We start from the raw sequence: 13,997 nt of genomic DNA, 5'->3' as shown, positions 1-13,997 counted from the left end.
ACCGACATGTAACATGTTACAGTTCATATAAATTAAAAATTTACTAGATATTGTTACGATTCGTTAGATTAAGAAATTCTATGTTTAACTTTAAATTCAAAGTTCCAATTATGCTTCAGGGATAAACGCGAATTGTTATTCCCCATTAGCCCGACAGTAATTATTCGAAGAAACCTTAGACAAAGCTAAAAGAAGAGGGTGAATGAAGAAATTAAAAAATCCGCAGAGAACACACGTGATCTACAATATAACGTTGCGTTTATTGTTATCGTTATTCATTAACCACAATCGTTAAACGTTCACTTTCGTATGATACAACGTTAGGTTTCTATACACATCCTCCTCCTGCCTCCCTCTAAGTGTCCTCTTAATCTGCTTACACCTATTTTTAATAGTAGTTCCTTTTCTTACGGTTTCTTAGTATCTGTATTTATATACAAAAGCGCTGGATCATTCGTCCATTCGGCTAAGCTACGAACAATCCAATTTTTATTTCTCTCGCGATTGCGGTTGGTCTAGCACGCGACTCTAATTTCTTATCACTCCTTTTTCTCCTCTTTTTATCGTTCTTTAAGTTTCCACTCTCATCCTCCAAACATCCAAACCTATTTTTTTATTCATCGAATCGCTCGTTCCGCTCAGAAAAATCATTCGATCGTTTTATCATCCTCCCCATCTATTTCGAAATTTTCTTACTTTGACACGTTTCTATTCATCGTACGTTCAGCGTCACGTTTACGTATATTGGTTATAAAATAATTGACAAAAACCTGTCAAGTAAGTCGACAATTCCATCCCCTCGTTTTCAAGTGTCGTTTGGTGCCCGGCCAATGACCGGATTATAATTATTATTTTTGTTCTCTGCCTCTTTTTACCCTTCTGTTTCTTTTCTAGAGGGTGGTTTTTATTCGAAAGCGGAACGAGCACGATTCTTCTGTTAGCAGCGACAGGCACACGATTGTTCTCTGGTTTAGTAAATAAAAAAATATCGCAGAAAGGACAATGGTCACTCTTTGGCGAAGTTTTACGATCACTTACATTATACAAATTACGAATAAAATTTGTTCTTCTCGACAATTTACGAAATGATGTTTGCTTTAGACATACAATTATGGCGAGTGTTTTTATTTGTAGTTCAACGTATCGACTACCATGAGATTTCTTTCAATCAATTCCTAGAACTCTCTATTGAATATCCCAGTGAAATTTTATTGGATGTGTAAATTAGTTTGATGCTTTAACTCTATTAACTTTTTCAATTAAATACTTTGATCAAATATTTGTTCGTTTTATGATACTTTCTACGAAAATATCATCCACACGACTCTTGCGTTTTTCTTTTCTTTTTTTTCGCCTCAACGAAACACCTGGATAGATATAAAATGGTAATGGACAGTGTATCGGGAGAAACATTACTTAAAGCAGTTTCGTTTCACGAAAACGCACGACTTAGGCTCTCTTGCACGATACTTGCGCAACAACTATTCCGACGATTTTAAAAAATGCAACGAATCAATTTACACACCTGACAAATTCCGCGTCGACTTGCACAACGAATTATTACAAAGCGATCGCGTTTACATACAAACCTGCTATCATTCTTCTACACGTACAAACTTCTCCAAATTTCCCTTATTTTTAATAATTCATCCTGAATTCCCAGAATCGTAAAGAATTTGCAATTTCATCTCAAATCATACATCTTCGTCGTGAATTATTAAATCGTCAATTATTGATTCACAATCATGAACAGAGAGATATTTCCTAATTAACTCGCTATTTTCGAAATTCACGAGAAACACGATCAATTAGGGCATTGGACACTGGTTCAGGCGAACGTTCCACGAAATATTCCCATCTCTTGGTACGTTCGCCTCGATTTCGAGCGCTTGCCTCCCCTTTTTCGCCAACGAATGACAGGAACGATTTCCGGAAGGTGTTCAGGCGACAAATACAAATTCCAGCCGCGCTCCAACACACTTATCATCCCCGTCAAAATCGGTTCGGCCGCGATAACTCGAGGAACCGCCGTGCCCGTCCCTGATAGCTCGTGAATCTTCTTCCACACCTTCGAATTGTGGATGCAGCTGCTTGGAATCGACGAAAATCGGTGCCACGTCGAAATACAGTAAATCTTTATCGATCGTTTCTTCGTTTTAATTACCGCATCTGTTGGCGATTATCAGCGCGTAAATTTAGCTTCCAAGTATCAAACTGGTTTGCGATTTCGTTTCTCTTGGGGAGAGATCCCACCGAACGTGTACTATCATTGGACGAATCAATTTTCAATGAAATTAATCGAAATTCATGTAGTTCATTAGTTCCTGCAGCAACATTTTTAGTTAGAATATCTAGTCAGTTAAGATGTCAACGTGTCATTTTGACGTACAAGTTAGAACAACCGAATAACTCTTCCGCAATCTTCTTTTCGAAATTTGACTTTCGACATTTTTGAATGTCATGTCTATCGATTGAATTGGATCGCTTTAAGGCTTCCGGAAAGAAATCTTTTATCGGTTAGTTAAATAAATTTCCAAAGAAGATCTTCGTACAAATCGAAAAGATTTGAATATTTGAAATTTCTTTCAGTAACACAGAAATGGAATTAAAAAATGTTCGAATTTCAAATTATAATAAATACAATGAAATGGAAGTTTCTCGATGATCTTATTCCATTTGTTCGTTTCGCAACGAAAACGAGAAAGATCTGCAGAGCTTTGTCTGTCATTTGGACGAATCGAGTTCCCTGAACCGTGACCTTGTCAAGCCTGTACACAGTGATCTTTTTCTTTTTGCATGCCTATTACGAAATGTTCGCGTGAACCTGTCGCATTGAAAGCCGAAAACGTCTCTGGTTTGTATGACAGCCACGATTCAGACGACGCCGTTGTGCGAGAGGGAGCCATCGTCCTGCCACGTGTTCGCTGGAAAGAAAAAGTCATCTTTTCAGATTCTCATCGAGACGATCCCTTCGCTAGATGGTAAGAAGTTTGGGGCCGCTCGAGCCTGGATATTATCCTGGGTTACCTCTATAGTGCATGTCCTGAGCCATCGATGGACACTTCGCATCCGGTCGCTGCCGAAAGAAAAATACAAAACTTGGTTTTCGTTAATCGTTTCTCGTCGGAATATATTATTAGCGCCTCTAAAGCATTAAATAGAGTAAGATAAAATATAAGAGTAATATTTTTCTCTGTTATAATTGTATCTCGATAATTCTAATAGTGACCAAATAATATAAATAATAATCCTGCTTTTGAACTGTGTTTTTGAACTCTAGGATTGAACGTTTCTTAGACTCTGAATTTCTATATTTCCATCTCGTTCTTGTTTCAAAGAGTGAAATGACACGTAGTATTTTAGGAAGAAATTTAGCGTAAGATTGAGATAAGAAATCATGCCTGTTAACAATTTTCATATTTTCCTCAAACCTGAGAAGTTTCTTAACAACAAAAGAATCTATTAAATCGGAAATGGCCCAGAGCGTAGTAGGATTAAGCTGTTAAAAGTTAATTTTGATCAATAAATTTCTTTTAGGTGGTCGAAAATTATTTTCACCGGTTTTACGAATTTTTCGCGATCCAATTAATACAGACTCTATCCTTAAATTATTTTGTTAAAAACAAACTCAAGCGCCATTAATACAAAACAAATCACGATATCGCTTTCTCTCGATTTACACGCTTTATATTTGAACTTCGTATTAACATTCATAACGATGAAATCGGACTTATTCTACACGCTTGTAGTCAAGCTTCGCCATCGGTTAATGCGATTAGTCGATGAAAAATTAACAGAAGCGGCCAAGTAAATGGATGGAAGGAGAGACGATGGAAAATAGAATAAAGCAATTCACCTTGTGAAAATCGATGTTTGTCCGTATAGTCCTGTAATGAAGATCCTGCAGCGGCCTCGAATTGTTTCCCAGGGGTGCTTTCGGGGTGGTCGACGGACCTTGCATTAGTTGCCTTAGTGCGTAAAGCTGGAAATGGGATTAGGATTACGATGTAACGATGCCGTTCCCTCGTTCAATATTTAACCATAAAGCAGAGCTTGTTAAGTAATGGCGTGGTCGTGGAAGGGAGAAGGATTGAAATAAGGGTGGTGGAAGCGCAAGAATAGCCCCGGGAAAACGGGAGTTGAATCTCGAAAGTAATGTACTTTAAGGTATTGGTGTTGGTGCGCCTGACACCTTATTAAATTATTTATTGTCCCGCGATTAATTTTGCAACGGTGCAAGGAGATTAATATCCGCGGGCCAACGATTTACGCGAATTTCATCGTAAAATTTAGCCTACTTCGCCTCTTGGACGGTGAATAATTAAACGAAATTGCTGTATATGTATATATGTACTTCATTTGGTGTGCCGGTGTTGGAGTAACGATCGTATAAATTCTTCCTCGCCGTGTTACGAGGACAATTTCGCAAGATCTTGAGTTAACTCATAGGCGATCTTCCGTGTTAATCCAAGTACGCGTATTTGGTCAAAATGTAATTTTGTGAAAAATGACTTTTAGCGTTTAACAACTGGGCATAGATTTCAAATACGTTCGAAATATAAACTGTTACATGTGCAGTTTCAACGCAGAGACGTTTTTCTTATTTAATATTTTATATAGATAAACTAAAGAAAGTTGGCGGTACGCTCGTTTGACTCAACACGATGGTAATATTTGTAATATTATTGATATATCAGAAAACGACATACTTTTGCTTACAAATTGGTTGTTTAATAAATACAGTTTTTCCCATAATTTGTAACTAAACAAATGTTTGAATCTTTCTAATAATGGGATAAATGTTTCTGAATTGAATTGCAACTTTCTTCGATCCTTTTAGTCCTATTAAGAAATTTTTCAAAAACTACTGTCGCGGATACGGATGCGTGTACATGTATTCAAAATTAGTATCGTGTTACGTTTACATTATACAGCGTTTATACAGAACGAAAGATAGAAGATTGACTAATTGACCATTCTACACACGAAAAGGGTAATAAAAAAAGCTCGAGGGAGGAATACAAATTGAGGTAGATAGGGAGAAGGTAAAGAGGATCAACACTTACCTCTCGCGCTGTTACGTAAATAGGTTTGTTGAGGATCAGCCATACTGCTGTTTCCCAACAGCCTGGGTGAGTCGTGCTGCCCTCGTAAGTCATGTAATCGTTCGTGTTTGGAAGGAGGCTCTTCAAAGACAGATGACGTACGGGCGCAAAATCGCCTGCACAGAAACATCAAAACTATATGAGGACAACGGGACATTTAAACCACCATCGCATTATTGATTTCGAAATTGTTGCAAAAATACACGCCTCTGATGTTTCCTGATTTTTTTACGAAAACTAGCCTAAAAAAAAAAAGAAGAATTTGAAGAAATTTAAGTAAAATCTACGCGAAGGAATTCATTGTTGAAGACGATGAAAAGATTTCGGTAAAAAGCTTGAAAAGTTACCCGATAATTGGGAAAAAATAGTGGAAAAAACAGTGCATACGTTAATCGTTAAAACGATACATTTTTCTAAAATTTAGCTATGAATATTCCGAACAACCTCCATAACCTGATAATAATTTGGATTATCAAGAGAAACTTGCCATTTATTTGACATATTCTGCGCGTATGGCGTATACAAATTAGAGGAGTAAAGTTTCAACAAGGATTCTAAAACGTAAGACGTAAAATTTTCTATCTTAAACAATGTAACGCGTTGTGTAAATCGTTGGCGTGATTATTAAACTGATTGAACGAAATCAATGTTGCCGATCCTGTATGAGCAGAAAAATCGCCTACCTTGAGCAAACAGAATAAAGGCTAAACTTTTCAAACTCTCTTTGTGCGGCATAACGAAAGCGCATCGGTAAAGAGCGGAGCCTGTCGTCTAAATTCCAGAGTATTTGCATGCTAAACGATCAAAATTCGGCGGGTTCTCTTATTCTATCGGTAGAACCGCTGCGTTGCATATTCAGCGACGTTATTTCGAACGCGACAAAATTACTCGATATTCGTCCGAGGCCACTCTTTGAACTTCAACTCGCGAAACAGACAGCCTGGAAAAAAGAGCAGGAGACTGACTCGCTGGCGCCAAAAGAAAGGAACTTTGTATACTGTATATATTATTTATTTATTTATTTATTTATTCGTGGTAAATAGAGGCAGGAGACTATAGTAGCCTCCACGATACAACGAGGTCGTAAAATCGACTATTGTTTCTACTGGTAACCTTATATTGTCCTTTTTATTACTGGAATATCCTTTTACGCCTGTTTTTGCACTGCTTTTTTTCTACATATTACTAGAATTCGTTCTACGACTATTCGTGTAATCCTTTTTGTTATTCTTTTCATTTTGTCTTAGTATTTTTATAGGTACTGTCTTTAATGTGTTATCGACTTCCTTTTTTTCGTGCGCTGCTTTTTTAATTATTCAAATTCTATTTTTAGCTTGTTTATTTCTTTTACGTATTGAAATTCTTCTTTCAGTGTTTGTTATTTGGCGCTTTACATTTGTTATATCATAGACATTCTTTTCCTCACGCTCGTATTTTTATGATCGAAATTACTTTCTTAGTACAACACGTTACATTCATTCTTAATGATTTCATTAAATATTTCAAACCTCGATGTATATTTTCCCGTATTAATAGATGAGTTAATAGGTATAAAATAGCTACTTCACTCGACTATACAAATTAAGATCGAGCACTGTAGAAAAATCACGATTTCCTTCCTCCATCAAAGCACCCTATCTGTTCATAACTGACAAGACTGCTTATGGATGATTTGCGCATAGTTGGTAAGTAAGAACGAGCTCGTAATTCTGCAGCGCATATAAATCTGCGCGCAAGAGAAGCAATAACAAATTGATGCCGGTCGTCGAACGATCGTAAAGAGAAATCGTGGTTATTCCGTCGACTTAACGATTCGACGTGGCGCGTTCACTCGTAAAAGGGGTGACCCGTGTGTGTATCGTGTATCACGTTGTCGTCATCGTCGTCGTCGTCGTCGTCGTCGTCTCGCAACGATACGAATAATCGATAGGGTGTGACCAGGACCCGAAGAAATTCACTTCACAGCGGCGATTTCGATTCTTGAACGAGGCTCGCTCGGCCGTGAGCGAATCGCAAGCGAACTGGAAAACCAATGAAACACGACTAATCGTCGAATAATCGTCGAATTATACGATAGAATGGTTTATCGAATCGAAAATTTCACAATTAAAATAGCTTTAAAGAAGAATGTTCGTTGTATTCTTGCGCTATTTCTTTGTTTTTAATTTCTAAGAAATATTGAAATATGCAGTTATATGATATGATATAGGAAGTGGATATTAATTATTTAGTTAGGAAGCTGATGTACTACTTGTAAAATTATTATGAGATAAGGTTCCTTGATATGGATTTATCGATTGTTTGAATTACATTTGAACAAAGGAAGATACTTGTTTCTATAGAAATGATTAAACCCCTGATTTTTAAACTGGTAATTTTTAGCAATCATTAGTATAATTAATGGTAAAATATTTTGCATAATGAAGCTTGCCATATTTTTCTTTTTTTAAGGATTGTAATAATCAAAATTACTTATGAAGATTAAATCATTTTAATCATAAACAGGCTACGGATGTTTATGTAGATTCATATTTTTACGAAACATACTTTTGTTCATTAAGAAACAAGAAGTTACGTGCTTAATAACCGAGAAACAAAACGAGAAACAAATCATTCCGTTTCTTACGACAAGAAAACACTACAAAATCTCTTTCATTAAAAACCTCGTCTTTCAAACATACTGCAAACGAAAAACCTCAGCGCAACATAAAATCTGATCAAAAACCCTAAACTCTGGCAAAACCGAGTTCCACTGGAAACTTTACTAATCATCCTCATAAACTATCATACGATCCACCAACTGAATCCCATGGCTCGATTCAGTGGTCTCCGCCCTTTTTCCCGTTCCGTTCTGTAAATTAATCCCAGGGATGATTAATCTGAAAGTCGGACACCGTTTCGTAAAAAGAAACTCTCTGTCCTTTTCCCATCGCTCGAGAAGCTTCTTCCGGCGTCATTAATCGAGCCTTAATAAAAATCATCGTCGAATGGCCAACGCTCGAATAGGAGAGTCGTGGCGAGTTGAAAAGCTTCTTGTCGCAGTGTCGCGACGTCGCGACTGCGAGCCAGATATTCCCCTCGTATCGAGGCACGTGACACTAAGGAGGAGCGAGCGTGTGTCGGGGCAAATGGTGAGCTGACACAACGGATAAATGTGGCGACCCTCAGCCATCCGGCTTGTTCTCGTCTTCCGCGGCGAGGAAACATTTTTAGGACAGTATTCAGCCCGCTTAGAGGGCAGAAAGTGGCGGACTCTCTTTTTCTCTTTCTTCACGACCCTCGTTTCTATCCACAAACCCTCTCTCCCATCTCTTACCTTACCTTAGACGCTTCTTTCCATTCGTTTTCTCGACGTCGGACGCGCAGTGAAGACGCGTGTCCCCGCGCTTTATTTTTATTTATCGCGTAGCCCCGATTCTCTTTCTTCGAGGCGTCACACGCGAAAGCGCTGTGATAAATAATAAGGAGGACGCCCCGAGACGGAGAAATATCAAGCGTGTCCGAGGATCGAAGGGAAGGAGGGTGCTGCTGGAAGGATTCTCTTTGTGTGATTAATGGGCTGTTGTGTTGGAATGGGGAGAATGGGGCTGCAGCGAGAACGTTGTATTGTGGGAGTGTTAATGGCTTGATGAGTCGAGATGTGGATTAATTGAGGATGATTGGTGGCCGATTTTCAATGTTGCAAATGGGTGGTTGGCTTTGAGTAGCAGGCTAGGAAGATGTTTTAGTTATTGGGATAAATCGTGTTTATTTGTAGAGTATATAATATGGAGGATAAATTATGCAAAATAACGTAACTCTATAGAGAAACGTTTTCTGATACAACTTTTTATTCGTCGCTCAGTCTGTTTATTTTAATGTATACGTATGCAGACATATAATTCGATACATATTTCAAAGCATACTTTTCAAGGTATGTTTGGCGTTTTAAAGTTTAGAGTATATTAGAATTTGCTTCAATCAAAGAAAGAATAACCTCATTAAGGAAATAAATATTTTATCTATGATATTACTGTTTCATATTAAAATAGTAATTAATTATATTTAGAAACAACGCTTGTAATATTCTTATTTCTCGGAAAGATGTACGGAAGAGTTTGTTCCATCGGAAAAACAAAGGGTGTTTCAAATTCCAATTTATTTGTATCTTAATTTTGCTCTTGTTTTAACAATCGCGAAAAGACATCCAATGCCTTAAAAAGAATTTTCGCGTGAAATTGAAAAGAGAACTTGATCTAGATATAGTAAAAGGAAAAAAGGAAGTAAGAAAGGAGAAGAAGGGAAAGTAGAGAAGCATTGAGACAGGTGACAAATAATAATAAAGATGTGGAGAGGATGGAAATGAGGGTGAGGCCAGGTATCACAGCAGGGATGGAACCAGTTCTGAAATTCAGATGGAAAGAAGAGAAGACCAGAGGGTCGTCCGGTGATTAATGAAATGCATTAACTCTTGCACAGAGGTCGCGAGAAAAAAGCGCGAAGAAATTGAGAAACGTGTCACACGTCGCTTCGTTCTATCCGATTTCGGAGAGCGCTTCAACGCGGAGGCAATGATTTCTCGAATTTCTGCTACGTGGCGCAGAAGGTCCGCGTGCACGCGTCCACGAACGACGCACAGATTATAAAAATGGGGAAAAAAGGGATGAAAATAGAAAAATTATTTCAACGCTTTTCAACGTCCCGTGACGTCAATGTGTCGCGGTTTACAATTTTCGTGAAATTGATATTTTCAATTTTATTCTGCTAGGGCACTGATTCAGTTAATTTAATAACTTGACATATAAAATGGTAAAGTATAAAAATTCGTTATTGAAGGAAGTGTACTATAGAACATGTGTACACTTTTGTTAAATATAAAATAAAGAAATCTATATAAAACGAAGAATCAACAGAAATTCTCACTTAAAAGGAGAAAAATATGATTTCAGTACAAAGAGAATGATTCCTCATGAAACATTTAGGATAAAATTGTGGAATATCTTTCATTACACGCATGTATTACTGACCTCGAAATAAAAAGATATCTATTTCGTTGGTTTTAGACACGTTCAGATTTTATAAAACAGGAATTTCATTCGATATGGATGAAGTTTTTTGATTTTTACTATTTCTCTCCCTCCCTCCCTCCCACCCTTTTTACGATGAAACTATATCACGAGGAAGAATGGTTAATATTTGCATGAGGAAAATATTTCATCGATTTCGAGTGAGCTGGCACCGTTTGAAAATGACCGATTTTGGAATTTTAACCTCTTGTACAATTTTTCGTAATAAATAACGTCACGGAACGAAAAAAGATTCAATTGAAAATATGCTTGAAAGTGGCGAGAACAAAGGAATATTTGCTTCGTTCTAAATCTAACAAGAGCAAGCGGGAAGGCAGAACGTGTTCCAAATTAGAGGAGCGGTATGAGGCGGATTTATAACCGCGTAACGTGAGGTCGAGGCGTCACGCTGAATACTAATAATATAAAATGAACTTTCAAGATAAAGCCAACGTCATTTAAAATACCGGCTGAACATACTTTTTATCCATGTCCATTTATTGTATTATTCTATCCTTGGTTATATCTCAGCTTGAAAGGGTTCAATCTTCTTCCTGAATATAACTATATCATAAACTAATTACTAAACTAAATATACAGTATAAACTGAACACATACAATGATTTATTCAAACTTCGTACAATCGTAGACTTCATATGGTATAAAAGATAGTGATTCAAAAATACGAAATAATCTTTTCATGATCTTAATGTTAAAGACAAAACTCAATAATGTAAGTTGAAGAAACATTTCAAATAAGACGTTGTATTAACCCAACGTTCGTTTTTAACAGATCAACGAATTAAATTTGAATTAATCAAATTAATAAATTTTAAGTATCTCTCGTTTCATAAGGTAAAGAATATTAATAGTTCTTCGTCTAAAATTAACACAATATTAAACAAATTAAAAATCAAGTAAACCAACTCGTATTAATGTATCTTTCACTGACTCTAACGATACCAACTCGAAGAATTTCAATATATTTTAAAGCTCAACGTTATTAGAAGTAAAGCGATCGCTTACAAATACCCGCAAATATTTGACATAAACAACAAACGTTCGATAATGTCATACAGGTTCATCCTCGCCGCATATAGTGATTAAGTTTTAATCTTTAGTTTGACACAGCAGAGGACACAGGTTATGATGGCGTGCTCCATCGCTGTTCTTATATCGCGATTATCGCCACTGTCATCATCATTATCCCCGGATGTGTGGTCGAGCCATTAAGGTCGGTCAATTTTCCTAAGAGCCCTTTGCCCTCAACTTCCACGCAACGACAGCCACACGTGTGTTTCTCGAAGAACATTTGACGCAATAGAAGCATCGCCGATAGTCACTGGGTCTGTCCGATAATAGATAACAGAACGAGTGTATATTTGTCTCGATAAGCCTCTTAAACGAGCTAATGCGCTCGATTAGGATAATTGGCAATGTTTGTAGTTTCATGTAGCTTCTAATGGCGAATAAATCGGGGAAGAGTTATAACAGCTATCGTTAGACTGTGGATTTTTATGCATTCACGTGATACTTGAAGGTGTGAAAATTCACAAACCTACATAATTTAAGTATGTAGAAAAGTATGTAGAATTTTACCGCGTAAAAGCTTGAACGATATCCTAAAATGTTGTGTCAGGTAGCAGGAATAAATGATTAAAACGAAGTATTATTGCGAAGATAATTAATATAATTAATAGAAACCATGAGATACGGTATAAGCTTATATCTATAATTACTATGAATTTTGGACGAAAATGAGTATTTGTTTTGTTGTGATGGGAACAAGAGAAATAGCGAAGAAGTGGGATGAAACAATGAGCTCCATTTAATTGATACAAGATTAATTATTTTCCATCGGTCGTTTCATTAATGGGATGTTACGCGTGCGTTTAATTTCATTTATACAAACGTGATATCTTTCGAGGTCACTCATTTCATTACACACTCAGTTTTCCAAATTAATTCTGCATTTGCCGGTATGATTAAATCAAACTCTGGCAACCATTTACCAACCTAATTGCATAAAAGCCCGACCTATAGACTTGCTCGATTGTTTATAACTTGAAATCAGAAACAATGAGTCTGATGTACAAATCCTTCCGAATCTTTGATGAGAAAACCAAAGAACAAAGATTAAAAAGGAATCCAAATAAGATTTCCAAAAATATGTAAACTGCTCCGTGTGTAATGTGACACCCAGTTCTATCGGTATTTAATAACAAAAGAGAACTTAGCTGTTAAAATATTCAATCGTTGAAACAGATTTCTGCTTAGATGCTATTTTTATATTATTTTCATAAAAATATGAATTTGCATCAAAATTCCCAATCTATTAATTACTATATCTTTGTATCATTCAAATCATTGCTACAACTTAAAGTTAGCAAGGAATAGGTCACACAAAATTTCTTATTTCTCGACTTACTCTTCGAAACACCACTATTTTGACCAATAACTAATTTCATAAAACGTCACGATCGTTACTGCTCCTATTAAAACTTGTAATCGCACGAAAAAAAAAAGGGGCCACTAAACGTCCAATCGTTTAGCTCTCACCCTAATTAACCGAGGGGTGCTATTATTTCGCTTCGAGCTGTTTGACCTAAAAGCAGAACACGTCGGATCGCTTTCGCAGGGGAAAAATGGCTTTATCGCGTGGCATGCCAAAAGAGAAAAGTCAGGAACGAGGCTGGAACAACGGATTACACCGAAAGGGTGGCATCACATTGCCGTTTCCGTCTGTCTTTTAAAATATGCACGTCGGTTTCCCGGGAGCATTCGCGCCGGCTGTCAAGGAATTTTACCGTGTCAAGGCCAGAATCCGTGGAAAGAATGAAATTTCCGTTCTTTCATCCGCGTTGCGCACAAGCGTTCCCAATGATTCATGGTACGTTCACCGTGTTCATTACCCGGCATCGCTTGTTCGTGCGCGCACGCGAGCTCTCGCGGGACCACGCCGTCAAATCGTGTATTCAAAATCGTTTTCAAATTTATGCGCCGGTCTGCGCTCCTTCCCACGGCTTCCTGGATGTCTGCCACGCGGAAACCGGAGCCCACTGTTGTTTGCTTAACCGAGGTTCCAATCATTCTTTTGTCCCGCTTGATGGACATTGGTTTTTGTGTGTTTGCCGCGTTGCGGTTGAATGATTTAATTAGATGATCGTGTTTGCGTTCCGGTGTGTGCATTGATAAGTATTTGGTATCGTCGATAAAGTTTGTAGAGTAAGTGTAAAGTTTGTAGAGTTTGTAGAGTAAGGTGTTATTGCATGGATACAATACTCTTCTCGGATTATTAGTACAAGTGATAAAAATGGCAAAATTAAAAATGGAAAATGGTAAATCAGGTGAATTGTCCGGAGTTACTATGATCGGATTAAATCAATTACGAGTTTTTGTATTTGTATTTCTTTATATTATATATTTTATGTTACGAATTTTTCAAGTTGTCCGAAAGTTTGTACAGAAGAATTTGCAATTTACGTTTCTACCATTTCTTGGAGCATCTCGATGTCTGCCAATACTTTCGGAGACTTTTAATTTATAATACAGGGTGTATTTCGATACCATGTGGCTTCCTCGCGCCTAAACGCACGCACAATTCGCGTACGTCTTTTAAATTATTTGATTTAATGGTAATACAGGCACGTGACCAATTATATTAATTGCGAACGATAACACTAACTGTTGCGGTTTATTTACATATCAACAGCTATATATTCGTATCACGATAAAAGCAAGAAAATTAGTGAAAAATCCGAGTTACAAAGCGTCACGAAATTCCTCAATTCGAGCACAAAGGTAAAGCCCTTAGCTGCTAGCACGTATTGCAATCGTGCTAATTTCC

The 13,997-nt window shown here is 37.2% G+C and overlaps 1 protein-coding gene across 3 annotated transcripts in view; it reads right to left on the bottom strand.

Annotated features, from left to right (window-relative positions):
• Window positions 1-258: 258 nt before the first annotated feature.
• The window catches only part of LOC122572986 (carbonic anhydrase-related protein 10), a 228,753-nt gene continuing 215,014 nt past the window's right edge, over window positions 259-13,997 (bottom strand). Inside the window, exons 7-10 of one of the 3 annotated variants that reach the window (XM_043738788.1) lie at window positions 5,067-5,221; window positions 3,857-3,982; window positions 3,028-3,076; window positions 2,743-2,942 (exon numbers count right to left, since the gene is read on the bottom strand). In XM_043738788.1, the coding sequence (XP_043594723.1) occupies window positions 2,875-2,942; window positions 3,028-3,076; window positions 3,857-3,982; window positions 5,067-5,221 (398 nt within the window). In that variant the 3' untranslated portion in view covers window positions 2,743-2,874. Of the gene's footprint in view, window positions 2,943-3,027; window positions 3,077-3,856; window positions 3,983-5,066; window positions 5,222-13,997 lie in introns of all 3 variants that reach the window. The other 2 variants (XM_043738789.1, XM_043738787.1) reach the window with 2 other exon arrangements.

This window comes from Bombus pyrosoma, linkage group LG11, assembly GCF_014825855.1.
Source record: "Bombus pyrosoma isolate SC7728 linkage group LG11, ASM1482585v1, whole genome shotgun sequence".
NCBI classification, from domain to species: Eukaryota; Metazoa; Arthropoda; class Insecta; order Hymenoptera; family Apidae; genus Bombus; species Bombus pyrosoma.
Note: the sequence above shows the minus strand (reverse complement) of the source record. Positions and strands in the feature narration are given on the sequence as shown.